General features: G+C 47.1%; 1 protein-coding gene across 1 annotated transcript in view; it reads left to right on the forward strand.

Moving 5' to 3' along the window:
* Window positions 1–19,340, forward strand: part of LOC126487621 (uncharacterized) — a 178,778-nt gene that overhangs the window by 151,600 nt on the left and 7,838 nt on the right. The window contains 7 exon segments of the mRNA XM_050120553.1: window positions 4,445–4,594; window positions 9,815–9,868; window positions 10,464–10,631; window positions 13,057–13,209; window positions 13,466–13,600; window positions 14,178–14,330; window positions 15,848–16,057. Coding sequence (XP_049976510.1) covers window positions 4,445–4,594; window positions 9,815–9,868; window positions 10,464–10,631; window positions 13,057–13,209; window positions 13,466–13,600; window positions 14,178–14,330; window positions 15,848–16,057 — 1,023 coding nt within the window.

Raw genomic sequence — 19,340 nt, forward strand, 5'->3', positions numbered from 1 at the left:
GTGGCACCGAGGGGGAAACGGGGAAGCAGCGGGAACGCGACCCCCAGGAGGAAGAAAGGGAGACCACGTGTTCCTCTTTTGGGGGAATCACTTAAATATATATGCCACCATCTCCCACTAAGGATAACGTCTTGTAGGAAAGAAATGTAAACTTCAAAACCAGGGTGAATCCTTATCAGGTACATCCACAACTTGGGAAATGCTTAGAGAGGTTGGGGATGCTGTCCCTCTCATGCCCCTGCCTGGTGGGCCAACAGCCTCTTCTGCTCACTCACAGGAACCAAGAGCTTACTCCAGCCCAGCTGCCCCCACCCCAGGCAGCTTGGATCTGGTCAACTGTTACTAAGCTATGTTTGGCCTTCCCTGTACACCTTCACCATAGATCCTCTGTCCCTGGACACCTACCTACACATCAAGCCTGGGATGCTGACAGTGAGCCTCAGATATCCCAGGCCCATTAGGGCCATCGCTATGGTGGGTGGAGTCTCTGCCTGGTTCAGCAAGGGGCTTACTCGGGATAACAAGTCAAAGGGGGTGCACGTCGGTTGGGTCCCTTTCCTCAGATCCTGTGGCTCCACACTGGAGCATGCAGACAGGGAAGCAGAGCTTTCCCGAACACCTTCACTGGATTCTTCCATGCACAGTGGACTGGGCGGGGGGCCTCAGCCTACCAGCCCTCCCCTATATAAGCCACCCCCATTGCTTTCCACTGCTCAGTAGACACACGCTTGCCAGTGTGACCAGTCTCCTTTAAATTCTCTGTTGTCTGGTCAGCTCGCAGTGACCTTGGCCTTGAGGTTTCTCTTGGACTACTGCCTGGAAGTGTGCTGGGCTGGGCAGCCACATCACTCTGGCACAGTGAGCTGTCCCCTGCAGCCACAGGGTGCACTCAGACACTGAGTTACTGCCCAGTCATACGGCTTGTTCTCGGTCGGTTTGGTCCACTCTTGAGATTTTTACAGGTCTGTATTCCCAGCATCTGGTTACTCTTTCAGCCTGCTCTGAGCATCCTCTTTAAGCCATTAGTAGCAGTGAAGACAGGACAGTCCCAAAGGCCCCAAGCTGCCCACACACTAGACCTCCCAGGCTGTGCAGCTGTCTCAGACCCGATCATCCATGGGCCAGAGGCATGCGCAGTTATCCAGCCATCCAGCCATATTCTCCCAGTCCCCTTCCCAGGCGTCCTGCTGGAAACCAGGGATCCTGTCTGCTCTAGTTCCTGAGAAAATCAGGTCAATCTGGCAGGTTTCTTTTTCTCAAGTCATGTTGGTGTCTAGTCTCTTTCCAGTTTCTAGAAAACCAGCCTCCATCCATCACTGGTTCTAGTATTTTTCCCCCTCTGAGGCAGAGCTGGGGTTTATTAAAAAGAGAATATTTAATTTTTTTTAGTACAGTTATTTATTTTTGAGGAGAGGGCACACGGTGGCCATAGGAAGGTTTCCCAACAGAGGTGTTGTTAGGGTCAAATCTTGAGGCACAAGGAAGAGCTGGCAAAATGAAGACAGGCAGGGGACAGACGACACAGCAGGGTGTGGGGGGGACACGCTGGATAGGGTTAGATGTGGAATGGCCCTGTGTGCAACCCTTGGGAGTGAGTCCCAGTAGGAACACACCGGCAGAAGTGGTGTTGTAGACACCTCCAGAACACTCTTATGCCTGACACGAACCAAATTGTTTGTGTTGGGTGTGGTGGCACACTCCTATAAAGCCACCGGAAACAGAAGAAGCCCTGGCACCCGCCAGGCCTCACCCAAGACTGGCTCTCTTGAAGAATCAGCACATAGGGCGACCTACTGTTCTTCCAGGCATAGTCAGTCTTAAACGCTGTTTAAACGCGGCAGTGGAGGGTGGTGGTTTCTACTGGGAAAATCTGGGCCAATGCGGGGAAGCGGGAGGGTGAAACCTGTTCCAGCTGCCTCTACAGGAGTAGGGACCTGAAAGGTAGGGGTGCATCTGAGGGTTCCCAGGAGGGCCAGCAGAAGCCTTAGGGTCCAGCATCTGCTGTTCAAGAGGCTTCCTATCCTCTTCCCAGAAGGCTGAGTGCAGTGCGCAGGACCAAAGTTTACCTAAAACCTTTCTTCCTCACCTGCCAACCACAGCACCCACCATGGGGACCCACCACAGACATGCTCTGCCTCCCCACTGGCTCCCCCCCCTCCCGCTTTCAGATCATTCTCAAGACTGCCTGAGCTGAGCTGGAGTGGATCCTTCTATCCAACTTGACCCCACCCCCGCCACGTCCGTGGAGCCTCCTGGGAGAAGGAAGCAGCAAGACCTCTTTAGCTAAGTCTTGGGAGGTGCTTATGTGGAGTTCTGACAACTATCACCTCCGAGTGCCATCCAAACTCACCAGGGGCCCCTTGCTCCTGCTGTGGGAAGCCTGCTGCCTAGGAAGCCCATGGCAGAGGGCCATGGCAGTCACATTCTGCCAGCCGTATCTTCAGGGCCTGCGGTGACAGGCAGTTAATCTGAGAGGCCACTGCCCTGCGAGAGAGCTGGTGGAGGCTTTGTTGGCTTGTGCTCACTCCAGGCAGGATTCCCAGGCCTGTAAGGGATGAGTCACTGGGGCTGGCCTCCAGTGTGGCCTGAGGTGAGGTTAATGGCCACACCCTCACTGACCTCTCAGCCTTGACTTCTTGTGGCTTCAGGTTTTCATCAAAGCCAAACCAGGAAGTTCCCTTTGCCATTAGTAAACCCTTTCCCCACAAAAACATTGGGGTTCTGATACCTTGCCATGGTGCCAACAGCTTCCTGGAGCACACTGCCCAGAGGTGCAGAGGGTAGCAGGGGCAGGGTGGCTCGCCTTGTCCCATCCACTGAAGGGGCCCTCTAAGGGGGGCCCTGGAAAATGAGTCCCCAGCTGCAGCTGGTTCCTCCCACACAGCAGAAATTGTCCTCAGATTCCATGGACCAGTCTTCATAGGATCCTGCCGGGCTGATACAACTGCCGACTTTTTGAAAACATAACTTTTAGGATGTATGCTTTATGTAAAAACTATTTTAATTACACGAGCAAATTGTGATTATTATATTATATTAGAAAATAGAAATACAGCTGGCAGGTGGTGGCACACCCCTTTAATCCCAGCACTCAGGCAGGAGTCAGGAGGCAGAGGCAGGAGGATCTCTATGAGTTCGAGGCCAGCCTGGCCTACAAAGTGAATTCTAGAATAGCCAAGGCTACAGAGAAAAACTCTGTCTCAAAAAAAACAAACAAAAATTCAACAACAACCATCGAAAAACAAAAAGACAAAAGACAGAAAGAAAGAAAGAAAGAAAGAAAGAAAGAAAGAAAGAAAGAAAGAAAGAAGGAAGGAAGGAAGGAAGGAAGGAAGGAAGGAAGGAAAGAAAGAAAGAAAGAAAGAAAGAAAGAAAGAAAGAAAGAAAGAAAGAAAGAAAGAAATATGGGCTGGACAGCTGGCTTAGCACAGTGGTTCTTGACTTTCCTACCGCTGCGACACTTTAATGCAGTTCCCCATGTGGCGGTGACTCCCAACCAGAAAGCTATTCTCATTGCCGCATCAAAGCCGTAATCTTGCTACTGCTGCGAATCATAATATGAAGTGAAGTGAAACGTTCCCCAGCAATGCTGCAGCACGCATGGGCAACCCGTTTATATTGGCTTTCACCTCTGAGTTGATGAGGATCACTGACCAGGTCTCTTCCTCAAAGAACCTTGGTTCCACCAAGAGATAAACTCAGATCGCCGGATTCTGAATCCAGAGTGTTAACTATTACACCATGGGAGCTGACGCACAGATCATAATATAAATATCTGTATTTTCCGATGGTCTTAGGAAACCCCTGTGAAAGGGTCATTGGACACCCCCAAAGGGGTCAAGACCTACAGGTTGAGAACCACTGATCTAGACTTACCTGGGTCTCCTCCCTCAGCTGTGTTCCCAGAGTGAGAACAGACAGCACTAGGATGTGAATGCCCGTGGTGTGGCACAGACCGAGAGGCAGTTGGGGGTCATAGTGTGAGCTCTGCCTGGGGAGCAGCTCTCCCTGTGCCTCCACACTTCAAAACAGAGCGCAGAGTACTTTCTGGACGCACATCCAAAGCCAGCCATGTAGCTTATCCTCTTTGAAAGTAGAACTAGATTTTGCATTCTCGTGGTTTCTTACTTTGATTTCTAATCTTTAATGTTTGAGACACTTGACAGGCCAGCCTTCTTTTCTTCCCTTGTTCCCGGCTCTGCCAATGTTCAGAGTAGAGCTGAGGGGGGAGGGGATTGTAGGACCAGAGTCAGTCAATGTTTCTTCCCTTGTTCCTGGCTTTGCCAATGTTCAGAGCAGAGCTGAGGGGCGGTTCGTAGGATTGGAGTCAACCAATGTCTTGGTGTTGAGGGGAAATGAAGATGTGTCCACGAGCCAGAGCCAGCATGTGCCCCGAGCGCAGATGGCTTCCAGAAGCCACTAAGAGACATCATTGCCTTTTCAGATCACCTTCAAGAGGGACCACCTTGAAGCCTGCCTCCTTTCCCTGGGTTGTGATGTCATGGCAAGAGAACGCAGCAACTTTGAGACCTACTCCATGTGCTACGAGCATGTACTGCAACATGCTAGGGAGAAGCTGAGCCAGAGGGAGCAGGTAGGGACCCAAGGGAGAAGNATGCATAAATATAATGACACTGTAGATAAGCTGGCAGCAGCGGCAATCAAATTAAAGGCAATTTACAAAACAATACCCCAGGAAGGAAACAAAATAAAGATAAAACGAGATTGGATTAAAATCTCGAACCCAGACCTAACTAAAGAAGTACACCCACAAGAAATTCTAAAATTACATGAAGAATTGGGACACATGGGAACACATGCACTAAAACAATGGTTTGACCAACGAAATATAAAATCAAGTTGGTCCCAAATCAAATCAGCAATAAGATTTTGCAATAATTGTCCATCACAAAGTAAAAGATTTACACATAATTATAGAGGTACAGTGGGACCTAGATGGTACTTTAATAAAATAGTACAAATAGAATTTATAGGCCCACTAGCAAAATTTAGGAACAGATATGCATGTACAATGGTAGATATTTGTACAGGTCTGGGGATGGCAAAAGACGGACCTAAACCAGATCAGCAAACATGCATAATAACAATATTAGCATGGACAGCAGCATATGGACAGCCAGATATAATACAGAGTGATCAAGGCACACATTTTACAGGAAAATTAACGCAACAATTGGCCAAACAATTAGGAATACTATGGGAATTTCATCAAGCCTATACACCCACAGCAGCAGGAAGTATAGAACGATTTAATGGCTTATTAAAAGCACAACTGTTGAATAAAGAGCCACCACTATGGAAAGCCTTACATTTAGCAGTAATAGAATTAAATCAAAGACCAAGGCTAAACAGACAGTCACCAATACAGGAAGCCATTCATAAAAATATAAGAATAGAATATCCAGAAGTACAAGATAACAAACTAATTAGACCTCATCACGCCATTTACAGGAACCCGAAAAACCAGGAAATATCACCTGCAGAAATAATAACAGAAGGGCACGCAAATAACGCGTGGATATCACAAGGTAAAGGTGACCTAAAATTGGTAAGGTTAGAAAATCTTGCATGAGGAATGGGATGCAAATGGCCCTCATGGAAAACACAGTGCAGGACACTTTACATGTGCCTGGCACTGTGCTTAATCAGCATATACCTGGTGATACCAATAATCGATGTAACTCTAAAAGGAGAATTATGTTTGAATATATACAATCATTCAATAGAAATAAAGGGAGCAAAACAGTACCACGCAAAAGATTTAATTGTAAACATTACCTTTTGTTGGTGGCATTTTATTGGCAAATAATTATAGCCAGCACCAACACTATAACTAAAACAAAATTACAAGAAGTAAGAAGGATAGCAAATAGGCCAAGATATAATGAATCTGCAATATTTCCAGAATATTGGACATCCTTTAGAGATTGGGTCAAAGTGACCAATACTTTTCACAGCTTTTGGCAAAAATATGCATACTGTGTACAATATGCATGGCAACAGGGCTGTGAACAATATAGAAAAGTGGTAGGATCAAATGCACACACACTAGCCTACATGAAGGACATGACAAAAAATGCTTCCAATTTAGATACGGAAATGAATCCACACAAATGCCATTGGATTGAAATCTGGGTTAATAAAACAGACACAATGCCACATTATGCAGTGCACTGGCGAGAAATACAGCCAGATGCATTCGTTGTTAGAGTCAATAATAAGTATAAAACAATTATAGTTACAGGAACAAGATATACTGACACAGATGCACAATCCACATTTACGTGTGGAGCAGCTATGAATGCCTCTTATGTAAGAAGACATTTTGCAGTACTATTAGACAAAGAAATGGATGAAGGAATGGTAGGTTATTGGTACAACAAAACATCAGAAGGATTTGATGAACAAAATTATGAATATCCTAATTATGATAATAATTATGAAGATAGTGAGGATAATAGCACCACAACAAAACCCACAACACCCTCACCAGTACAGATATGGAAGGACATGTTTGCAGAACCAAATCTAGTAAAATATGGAACCATGACAATACCAAAACCATATGGAAATAAATGCCCAAACAGCCTATGGTCAAAAATTAGTAACACACAGGTTAACAATAAAACAGCAAATTTCCTGTGTGTAACAGATTTTCCTAATCTACCATGGTTCGGTAATATTACACCAGTAGGATACAATTTGAAGAAATTACCTAGAACATACAATACAACAATTAATGGTAAAACAGTAGTTTTGCAAAATATGTATCCATATATTGAAAGCAATGAAAAATGGCAATGGGAAACATGGAAAAAGTTGTTGAAGACAGGTGTGGAACACTGGAGGTTCCCACTAGTATTAACATCTGTAATTCCACAACCATGGCATATGAATAGATACAAAGAATCTATAGGATTTACATGTAAAATTGCAACCCATAGATGCTATTTGGCTATAACAATGGATAAGCATAATGAGACATCACATCATGATATGGTATGGGCTTGTATTGAAAAACATCACAATATGACAACAGGTGTAGCTAATATACAAGATATTAAGATGAATATAACTGAGGCCTTTGTATATATTAATGATACACATGGCCATCTAGCAGTAATAGCAAAAAATACATCAATAGCCAGTACAATATACTTAACAAGCTATATAAGAAATTTTACAGAGGAAAGTTATCCATATGTAACAGTAAAAGCAGAGAAGTTACTAAAACTTCATATAATCAAGGGCTCAACAGGAGAAAGCACGTATAATGAAACACACATAAGTATTGATTTAACAAAATGGACAAAAAACGATATTGTGAGACAGAATAATTATATTATATATATATTAAAAGACACACTCCCATATCTTAGATCTGGATTGTGGGACAGAGGAAAAAGTATGACCACAAGAGATAAACTAGGGATCATAAGAGCAGACATACAATTGTGCCATTGGGAATCCATAACAGATGTATATCCCATACCATGGGATATTGACGCAGAAATTAAGAATGTAACAGTTAAGATGAAATATGGAACCACACAAGAAATTACTCATGAGGTTACCTATTATGGATATTCAAATATATCATATGTGCCAGCTAAAATTATTATAGAAAACCCAATACAAATTTATAGAAATAATAATCACTCCAAAGTAGCAATAGGATTATCATTAGATGAAAAGTTTAAATATACCAGGGCTACAGCACATTATAGGACAGGTATTACTAAGGAAATAAATTGGTTTAGATGGATAAACATAACAGAAGAAAATACCATAATCTATAATCATTATGGGGTACCATATTACCACTCATCATTAACTATAAATCCAGAATATAATGAATGGTATATCACAGATTGGGTAACCCATATGCCAAAAGGAACAAACACTTCATTTTCACAGGACTGGGAATCTGTAATATATGTACCATTAAAATTTTCTCATTGGCCAGATTATAAAATAACAGATCCCAGAATAGTATATAGAGGAGCAATCCATAATAACAACAAGACGTACCCTCTGTATACAGTCCATTACCATAAAGGATACTTAAATCCACCTCCCGGAAAGGCAGGCATAGTTACAGCTCCACTATTGGTACCAGATTTAACAATAATTTCTAGAGTTATATTATACCCAAGAATAAGAAAAATATTNGGAGAAGCTGAGCCAGAGGGAGCAGGTGGGTGCCCAAGAAGGTGAGAACATTGAAGGAGAAAGGGTGTGGGCATGGAGGCCTCAGAGTCACCAGGCCCAGAAAATCTGAGCAGGTGAAGAGAGCTGTTTTTATGCCAAATATAGGGGGGAAACAGTGCCCTCCACATTTTTCCTCATTGGTTTCTTTTTTCAGACCCTGACATTCTCAGTTGCTAAGTTCCTAGCAGCGACTGGGGTTGTAGGCTGTAGAGGTTACCATGGATACAAGGCATGACCAATAAATGGGTTGAGCCTTTGAGAAAGATGCAACCTCCTCCCCCAGAGAACACCAATCTTCTTGGGTTATTCCTGGTCTATCAGAGAATCATGCATATATGTATATCCTCTGTCTTCATCAGTCAGTATCAGTGGTGAGACCTTGTCTTAGTGAGGGTTCTATTACTGTGGAGAGACACCATGACCACAGCAAGGCTTATCAAGGAAATCATTTAATTGGGATGACTTACGTTTTGAGTTTAGTTCATTCTCATCATGGCAGGACATGGTGGCAGACAGACAGACAGACATGGTGCTGGAGAAGGATCTGAGAGTCCTACATCTTGACCCCAAAGTAACAGGAAGTGGTCTGAGTGTTACACTGAATGAAGCTAGAGCAAAGGAGACCTCAAAGCCCACCCCCACAGTGACACACTTCCCCCAACAAGGCCAGACTTCCAAATAGTGTCACTCTCTATGAACTCAAGAGGGCCAATTACACCACAAGACTTGGTCCCAGTACCCACAGGGTCTCAGAGTCACACCGCCATAGAGTATACACTGTTTTGAAATAGGTTGTATCCGAGGAGTCATATAGTCTTACTTTATACACAGGGAAAAATGAGAAATAGTGTCCAAAAAAATCGAATGACACATTAAAATATCAAACAGTGCGTCTTGGACTTGCCCACACTTGATGGCTTCCCCTAGTTGACTCTGCATCACTGTAGAAGCCTGGAAGTTACGTTGCAGGTTTTCTTTTTTTTTTTTTTTTTAAATCTGTGTGTGCACTTGTCCACGTGCTCATGTGCATGTCATCTCTCAGAAACTCCCCATCTTATCTTCTGAGACCTCTTCTCTCACTGGAACCTGGAGCTTGCCAGTTCAGCTTGGCTCTCTGGCCCGCAAGATTCAGGTATCCACCTGTCTCTGCCTTCCCAGAGCTGGGATTACAAGCATGTTCCCCCACACCTGGCTCGCATGTTATCTTTCGATGCTCTGTTAAGAACCCCCAAAGTTTAAGTGCCCATGGTGGTGCAACCTTGTAACCACCAGAACTTGGAAAGTAGAGGCAGGAAAACCAGAAGGTTAGGGTCACCCTCAGTCATATATGAAGTTCAACGCCAGTCTTGTATACATGAGGGACGGAGGGAAGGAGGAAGGGAAGAAAGGAGGAAAGAAGGAAAAGAGGAAGGGGGGAAGAGAGAGATCTCAAAGTCTAACACGGTACCAAGCACAGCCCAAGCTACTGCCAGGGCCAGGGGCCAGAGGATCTTAGAATGGGGCTATAGACACCAACAGGAAGGGATTTCATGTACACTGCCATGCATGTGTGCTGGACTGAGCCCTGCCTTCTCCTCCTCAGGAAGTAGACTTGCTTCGAAGAAGTCAAGTTCCTCCTGAAGACTGTGCTAGTCGGGTAAGTCAGTTACATACCGGAAGTTAGTGTTGCCTGCAGCAGTCCCGGCCATAGGGGTCCATGCTGGCACACTCAAGGCTAGAATTTCATTTTGTGCAATGGGCATTTTTCCCCTAGAGATAGATTTCTTAAATTGTCTTTGTTGTGTATTGTTTGGAGAGGGTGGTATTTAACAGAACTGTGTGGGCATGCGTCTCTCTTTCTGTTTTTAAATGCCAGTTAGCGTGCATTTCAAAAACGAAACAGCGTTTGGTTGAGGAGTCAAGGGAAGGCCAGTTTGGAGATGAACGCCAAGACAGATGAAGGGTTTATCAGAAGTACTGTGCATAAATACCAGTTCTTTGGGGCCTGTTCTTTCATTAGATTAAGAATGTTCTATGCAGGGTGAGTGCCTTTCACCTCAGCACTCGGGAGGCCGAGGCCCGTGAGTGTTAGATGTGTCTGATGTCACTCAGGGCTGTGACGTCAGCCCGAGGCTCTGCCCTCCACACAGTGGGTCGACTTGCTAGTCTATACAGAGCTGTTCTGCAACTTGCAATTTCCCCATGGCTGCCCATCCGTCCTGCTGTGCAGTCCGCATTATTTCCGATACTAGGTTGCGGAGCTCAGCCATGACTTGATCATGGAAGTCACTGCTCTGAGAGCCCAGCTCGCGGATCTACAAGAGGAGACTCTGGATCTAAAAAACCAGATTAGAAAAGAAGTCCAGGAGGAATACAGAGAATTAGTGCAAGCTTTGTTTATGACCTGCTTACACATAAAGGTAAGTGTCTCACGTCTGAGATCCGGGAAGCCCGGCAGCTGCATACCAAGGGACCAATGATAGAATGACCTTTGAGGTACCAAGAGGTTCTTGAGCCCCCAAAATTTCAACTGAGGAGGTTTTGTTTGGTTGTGGGTTGGTTTGGTTGAGACATGGTCTTGCTAGGTAGTCCTGACTGGCCTGGAACTTGCTGTGTAGTCCATGCCTAACTCAAAGTCAAAACGTTCCCCTGCTTGAGCCTCCCTTGTGCTGGGAGGATAGATGTGCACCCCTACAACTAGCCAAATAGAAATTTTTGCTGAAGAGAGACTTAGCAGTGAGTGGTTATTATTTGATTTTGCTTTGATTTCGTGTGTGTGTGTGTGCGTGTATGTGTGTGGTGTGTGTGTGTGTGTGTGTGTGTGTTAGTATGCATATGCCACAATACCCAGGTGGAAGTCAGAGAGCAACTTGCGGACATCAGTTTTTTCCTTTCCCCCACTGTGGGTTCCAGGGATCAAACTCAGGCCGTCAGGCATGAGGGCAGGCACCTCCACCCCCTGAGTCATGTCAGCGGTCTGAGTTGTCATGATTCTTGCAGGATAGACACCAAGCCTAGGATAACTGAGAGGTTTGGCTCACAGCTGAGATCTAGCGGCTGTTGGAAAGAGGAGCTATTCTGCTTCAACTTCCCTCTGACATCTATCACTGTTACTTCAGTCAAGGAGACACCCAAGAGGATGATCAAAGGCCCTTAGAGCCCTGCTTGAGCCGAGGGACCAGCAGCCTGACAGCTTGCCGGGCAAGTCTGGAGTCTGAACTAGTTTCCACAGATCTGAATCGCCATCCATATGCCCTTCTGCCTTTCTTCCCTGTTGAGAATCCGGGAGCTACCAACCTGTCCACCAAGGGGCCACCCAGAGAGGAATGATGGGATTCCCTTGTAAATTCACTGTGGAAGCTAGCCGCTGTTTAAAACTGAGAATCAGGGAAACGGATGTCCTGTGCCTAAAATGACTCATCAGGTCACCCTGCCCTATGGAGCTCAGTGCGTGCCCACAAGGTATCAGGCCTCTAGCTCTCTTCCCCAGCCTTCTTCTGCAGCACTGGGTAGTCTCTAGAGCCAGCCCCACTTAGTCCCTTACCTTCCACTCCTCCCTGGGGGTTCCAGGACAGACCCTACAGTTGTTTTATTAGCAGGAGACCCAGCGATGCTCTCTCTGCCTTTGTCCTCCGGGGAATATCAGAGATTCTGTTTACTTGCAAAATACAAATGCTTGCAAATACTCAAAGATCAAATTCAAAATGGCCTAGTGCTGCGGGAGGAGACTATGGAAATCAGCCTTTCCCGAGCACTCCTGCAGGCACGAGAAGAGAAAAAGTGGACTCCAGCTTCTCCCAGACTGCGGGAGTTTTACCAAATCCCCAGAAGTAGGGAATCCCTGTCCAACTCTTTGGCCCCAAGGCAATGACATTGTTCCCACTGGTAGGTAACCAGCAGTCAGGCTTCCTGACATAGTCTCTAAGTGGGCACTCTCCTGCCTTCCTCGCCCAGGAAGTGGTTCAGATATTTAAAAAATAAAAATAAAAGTGCCCAAATGTCTACTTCTCAGCCCTGGGACTTGTCTGCTCAGGTGCCACAATAAAATGCCCTAGATTGGGTAGCTAAAGCACGGGTGTTTGTTCTCTCATAGTTCTGGAAGCCAGGAGTCGGAGACAAGGGTAAGAGGGCAGACTGATGTCTTCCTAGTAGAGAAAGAAGCCACCTTCCCCCTGTGGAGAGGAAGAAAAAGAGAAACCTCTGCTCTAACAGGGCACAGTCTCCCTGGGATAGGGACACACCCCATGTCCTAATCTGAACCCCAGAAAGGTCTTCGATGGCCAGACGTCGGAGGTTGAATAGGTGAATTTGGGAAGAGTTGCGATTCAGTTCACAGCACTGCGCCCACAGTTAGGCTTACATAAGCGTTCCGTGTCATTGTCTGCCATCAGCCACGGCCACTCAGAACAGCACATCTCATACCCGGTGTCCACTGGAGCCTAAGGGGGCGGCCAGCCCATCTTCTTCCGTCACTTATCTGTATTTAATCAAATTCCTCAGTCGTGGCTCATCTTCAGTGAGAGACTCATTAGATTCTGCTCTGAGCCAACCTGGGAGCCCAAACTCCACCTTTCCTAACTAACCTGATGCAGCCGGTAGATTGTCTCTCTGTCGCCTCTCGTGGCTCTACTCACCGTCCTGCTGGCTCAGCGTGCCTTGGTGTTGACAAGCAAAGCGTGTCCTAGGACTTTGGTGGCCAAAATATGAAGCCTTGCAGAGTAAAGCCAACACTTCAGGGCCCCTCCTGTACCTGCCTTGTAACTGTCGCAATGGAGGGCATTGTAATCCTGCCCTTCACCCCGCACAAGCCCTCTGTACTCCCTTGACCTGAGTCTGCAATTTCAGGAAGCTCTGGATGAGAATCAATTTAATTTGATCCAGAGAGTGTGTGAGCTCCTCGGTGAAGTGAGAGCCGAAGGGACTGCCAAAGTGAAGCAGCTCAAGAAAACCTGGGGCTCTGCCAGACCCGACGAAGGAACAAAAGAGAACACAGGCAAAGTGCGTGATCTCATACCACAGTTCTTTCCAAGGCCCGGCCCACCATTGACCCGCTTAGCATTCCAGAGGGGTCTCCCAGAAACACTGTGGCGGACCTTTTAAAGGGACGCTGGGGCGGGCTGAGCTTCATAGGGTCACGTCTCCTTGCGGAAGGCACGTTTCTGGTGTTAGTATCTGTTTTCTGGCGTTAGGAGCCATGCCCTTCTGGGAAAAAGGACTGAGAGTGGCCTTTTCTAAAAGTAAGCCTTCCTGGCAGGAGCAGCTGCGCCCCTCGGAGCAGGACGACAGGGGCACCCTGGCTGCTGTAGTGTGCAAAGTACGGAGCCTGGGCCGCTGGCGTCTGGCTGCGCAGCAGGCTCATCTCAGAGGTCAGCTGAGCAGGGCAGAGAAGGTGAGTGTTTAAGAGAGCCCCTCCCCCCACCCCCACTCCGCCCATACCCGTGTGTGACACTTCTGGCCAGGCCGAATGCAGCTGCTGTACTGGTGGCAGGTGACAGGCCCAGCGATGTTAAAGACTCTGGCAACTGGCAATTGATCATTCCCCACCCCCACCCGGAGAATAGGCAGACTTAGAGCCTTGGGATAAATAGAAACGAGCAAGGCAGAACCAGTCATCGGCCATGAAAGCATGGTGCCTACGGAAGGAGGGGAGATGGCAGGGGGTGTTTGTTAAGGGCTTGAGGCTGCTGGATTTGGTTTTGCCTGTGATGGTCTGGGGAAACTCTGCTTTAAACACATCCAAATGGCAAAGCACACATCGGGGATGGTCTGGAAAGTTGCACTTTCTCGAGATGTGGATTTACTCGAATCTGTGGCATTTTCCATAACTAAGCTCACTTAAGCAATGGCCAGTCCGAGCTCCGCTCTAGGGGAGGCGGTAAAGAAGGGCCCCCCCGTGAGACGGTAGCCGAGGCTTGAGACTAAAACCATAGAGAAGACGCTCGCTCCCTGTCTCACTGTGTTTGCAGGAATATATACACAGCCAAAGAGAGTGCCTGAGAATCAAGCTCATGGCAGAGCAAGAAGTGGGGTTACTACATCAACAGCTACGGGCTGCCAGGCAGGCCCTGGCCAAAGCTCAGACTGACAACAGGAAGCTGTGGCAGCAGCAGGATACCCAGGTATTTAGAGCCCCTGAGTGTGGCCATGAGAAGGGACACTGTGGCCACTGGCAACAGTCACAGAGTCACCTAGTGTCTAGAATGTCACTGATTTGAGAAACACTGGAGTTCACCTAGTGTCTAGAATGTCACTGATTTGAGAAACACTGGAGTTAGTTCCCAAAGACACTCAGGACAAACGGCTAACCCAGGTGCCTACTAACATACCAAGGCAGAAGCACCCAGCATCGCAAGTACTTGGTACCGAACCCTGCCTCCTCTCGGCATCTGATGTACACACACCCACACACCCATACACACACACATACCCCCAGCCCCCGAGCTTTGCTTCCCTTCTCTTCCTCTTGCTTTTTTTTCCTTCCTTCCTTCCTTCCTTCCTTCCTTCCTTCCTTCCTTCCTTCCTTCCTTCTTTCCTTTGTTTTATTTTATTTTGCCTCTATAACTCAGTCATTTTGGCTACGTGGTCTCTTGGTTCTTGGCTCTCCCATGGTTCACTCTCTTGTTCACTCTCTCCCCCTCCCGCTCCCTCTCTCCAGGTGTTCAGTCGACTGCTTTCTCGGCCTGCTCCAGACTCTTCCGGATGCCTCTGGCTGTGCTCTCCCTGTAACTCCAATAAAAGCCTTCTCCTCAGCCTCACCTAGGAGCAGTCATGTCCTTATTTTCACTCAGCTGGAAGGAAGACAAATTCCAAATTGACTTTTTCTTCCTCTTCGCCCTGACTTTCGCTTTTTCTTTGCCTCATAGAGGCAAAGTGACTTTCCAGCTCCCTCTCACTTCCATTTTCTTGTTTTAACTATGTAGAGTCTGGCTTCCCCAGAGATATTTTGACAGTGAAGACAGAGCCCAAGTTAGAAGCACCCTCCCACACTGAAGCTTCAGTGACATGTCCTTGCCTGCTCAGAACTGAACCCAACTATTGCTGGCCCTCATGAGAAAAGCTTTATGGCAATGCGAATGTGGCTCGTGGTTCATATGAGTGTTCGGTGGGTAGGTAGTTAGCATGAATATCATCATCTCATGCCCGGTACCCAGAAACTCAATATCTTGACCTGGTAATGTTGTGGGGTGGGGGCATTAGCACATCCTGGCTTTCGTTAGAGTTTGTTGTGGGTTCTGTTCCCTATGACTGATGTCTCAGGGTTCACAGTAGAAGTGCCAGGTGAGCCTGGTGGTGGTGGCGCACGCCTTTAATTCTAGCACTTAGGAGGCAGAGGCAGGGGGAATCTCTGTGAGCTCAAGGCCAGCTTGGTCTGCAGAGCGAGTTCCAGAACAAACAAATCCTGTCTCAAAACAAAATAAAACAAAACAAAAGGTGCCGGGTGAGACAAGATCCTAGGGTTCTCCCTGCTTACCAGTCCAGCAACCCAGGACCAAATAGTCAGGCTCTTGTCCCCAAAGCCACAGACCAGTGCAGCCAGCCATGCTGAAAGAATGGCTGTTAGGGCTCCTAGCCTCAGCTACCTCTGTTGCCCACTGCTGATCCTTTTCTCTCTTGCCTTGGCCCTCCCTTGCTGCAGGCTCAACTGCTGAGGGAGTTGGAACACAGAGTGACTCAAGACTCTGTCACGCGGCAGCAGCTGGAGATCCTAAGAAAATCTGGCATGGAGAAGCTCCTAGAAGACGTGGAGCAAAAGGAGCAACAACTGCAGCTCCTGACAGAAGAGGCCCAGCGGGCTTCGAAAATGGGCCAGCTGCAGTGGAAGAAGATGGACAGAGACCTGCAGCAGGTGAGGGCTGCTGGGCGCACCCCGCCCCAGGGGCCTATGGAACCTGAGGAGCCTGAGGAGCCTGAGGAGCCAGCTGGCTTTCTGCAGTGTTTGTAGTCCAGGCCGCTCACAGCAGGCTCTCCTGCTCTGTCAACTCCAGGCGCACCAGGAAATGGTTCTATATTTCCACCCCGGGGCAATTACTTGAGCTTCACTGTTCCTGTACCCTTGTGATGTCCCCTGAAATACAGGCTTCCACACAACTCTAACCTTTGAACCGGGGGTCTTTTAGAAAACTGTGAGAAACTTTTAGAAAACTTGCTCGAAAAGGAGCAAGTGTCTTAAAGCTGTAATAACAGGTTTTTACTCGCGTGTTTCTAGAAATGCAGAGATTAAATGTGAAAAGCAAAAGTGGCTTGCAGACATAATTTTTATAACTACACCTCCCAGGGGAAATAGAGAGGGGTTATTATAATGCAGGTATGGATTAATTCAAGCCTCAGTAAGCAGACAGGAGAAGGTAATTCAATAAAACCTGACACAGACGGTGCTTCGCAGATATCAGTGGGTGAATAAAGCCTTAATTCATTCACTCGTGATCATATGAGACAGAAAAGCAAATTGAAAATGAAATTGAACTATTATTGGTCCAGGGTTTCAAGGGCTCCAGGAGAAGTTTGGTGATGAGAATTAAGTTGAATGGAGAGGATGCTAAACAAACTACCTTCGAGGGGATCGAGATGAGCTGCTGCCGAGTCAAAGAAAATGAGAATTTCACACTTAGGACCTGGGCACGGTGGCTCATGTCTGTAATCTAGCACCAGAGACACAGGCATGAGGACTGCCATGAATTTGAAGTCAGTCTAAGCTACCCAAAACGCCAACCACAAAATTTACCTTTTGAGCCTTGGTTCTGTCCAACAATGGACAGTTCTATTGGGGCTGATTCTCACTGACTCTTACAGAGGAGCTTGGCAATATGTATCTCATGGGCATGTTTTTAGGGCCTCTGCTGTCTAATAATCTCGAGAGGTCTGGGATTCCACGGAGTCTGCCCCAGGTAGGCATTAGGTAATAACCCTATGGGTAACTCAGGAGGTTTCATCAGCCCAGGAAGCTACTTTTCCTCCCAAAGTTAGAAAACACTGATCCAGGTACTAATCTCCTAATGACTATTAACTAAACTCCTGCTGCCCCGCCCTTTGCTCCACCGATGGCTGACTACGAGGAGCAGTCTGGTGTCCACATCCTCCAAGCCTGCTCATCTAAAACTCGCCACCTGTGTTATATTTTTCTATTGGTGTGATAAAATACTTGACACAGGCCACTTTAGGGGGAAAGGGCTTCTTCGGGCTCACAGTTTGAGGGGACACAGTCCATCCTGGCAGAGAAGGCAAAGGCAGCAGAACAGTAAGAATCCTGAAGAATCTCCCATCAGGAAGCAGAGAGAGAGTGGATGAGGAATAGAATCAGACTATCAAACCCGACTCCAGTGACCCACTTCCTCTGCAGAGTCTCTACTTCCTTAAGGTTCCACAATCTAAACCACACTGGGAACCGAGTGTGTCAACACATAAGCCTATATGAGACAGTTCAGATTCAAACTATAATCCTACCTTAATTATTATTTGATCATTATTTAGTTATTATCGTTGTTTCATGGCAGAGATTCTGAAGGCAATTAAACTAAATATTTTGAGTTTTCTCAATACGCACGTTTCCATCAAAACTGCTGGCTCTTTCTGAACTACCCCTCCCCCTCTCTGACAGCCCTTGTGTCCCTGGGCTTCTCCACCCCAAGTGGCAATTCTCAGCCAGCAAAAGGCCACCAGGAACTCCCCTGCCCCCACGCCATCCATGGCCAGCAGTGGCTTCTTTGGCCTATCTTTAACCTCCACCTCCACGGGCGACCAATGACTGACTGACCAGACAACACCCTTTGCCTGTGCTGTGTCTGGACAGATCAGCTAGTGCCTAGGCTTTGGGATCCACCCCCAAGCTATAACTGGCTGGGTGACTTTGGCCCCCTTCATGACTTTTCTGAGTTAGTTTCTGCATCGGTGCAAAAGAGAAAACAATATACTGACTTCATAGGTTGTGGGGAGGGGAGCGCAAACGACTCACAATCCTGGAAAAGCACTGATAGCTAACTTTCCATGGGGTTAGTGTTTATGATCGTGATGGGACTATCAACACAAGACAAGCCTCAGAAACACATAGACAGACCTGGACTCAACCGTCTCTTTGACTGAGTGATTTTGGCCAAGGCATTGTGTACAAGGAGGGGCCTTAGTAAGTCTGCCGCTTCCCTCTGTAGCAGCTCTCAGATTTCCCTGACTTGGCTAGGAAGCCCTCGGTATGCCTCTTCCAGGTCCTCTTCCACCCCTACTGGCTGTGACACCCCCACCCCACCCCCGCCCCAGCGTGCCTGGAGCACGAGGGCCTGACATACATGCCTAACGTTCACGGGACTATGGACCTGCTTTACATGACAACATCCTGCTAACCGAAAGCTCTGAGGAGCTACTGAGATCTAAACTATATTTGGGGGGACTCCACACCAGTCAACTCATGGCCACAGTTACTGGTATGGAGGGCTTTCTGTTTAGATTTAAAACCCACAGGACTGTATTTTAAAGCTTTTCCTAGAGGTGGGCTGGAGGTATATGTCAGCTCATAAGAGTGCTGGCCTGGTGGGCATGAAGCCTTGAGTTTGACCCATAGCACCGCTTAGACTCATGGAACTGTGATCCATCACTTGGGAGGCAGAAGCAGAATCAGGAGTTTGAAGCCAGCCTAGGCTACATGAGATCCTGTTTCCAAAATCAAGACAGGCAGGCAGGCAGACACACGCACACACAGGCACAGAGAGAAAGAGAGAGAGAGAGAGAATTACCATAAACTTGATGGTTGACAATAAACATCTATTTATCACACTTAAATCTGAAAATGAGATCCTAGCCAGATTGGATTCTTTCAGAAGTTGTAAAAAAGAAAAAAAAAAAGTCTGTTCCATGTCCCCTCTAGTTTTGGGTGGTGGTTGGTATTTCCCTGGCCTTCCTCCCTTTGGAGGTCCAGCCCTCCAATTCCTGCTTGTTATGCAGTGACCTTGTTGTCAGAGTGAAAAGCAATTAGGGGCTAGATTTTAGAAGAGAAATACTTGTGATTTGTGCAGATGAGAAACACTTTGGATCCTCCCCTTGCCTGCCTAGGGATGCTAGGTCAGTGTGCAAGGGGAGAACTGGCCAGGGCAATGTTGCAGCTGCAGGGAGCAGATTTTTCCCAGACATGGACGCACAAATAG

This window comes from Alexandromys fortis, unplaced genomic scaffold (genome assembly GCF_014885135.2).
Source record: "Alexandromys fortis isolate MF-2015 unplaced genomic scaffold, M_Fortis_MF-2015_v1.1 scaffold_175, whole genome shotgun sequence".
Lineage (NCBI taxonomy): Eukaryota > Metazoa > Chordata > Mammalia > Rodentia > Cricetidae > Alexandromys > Alexandromys fortis.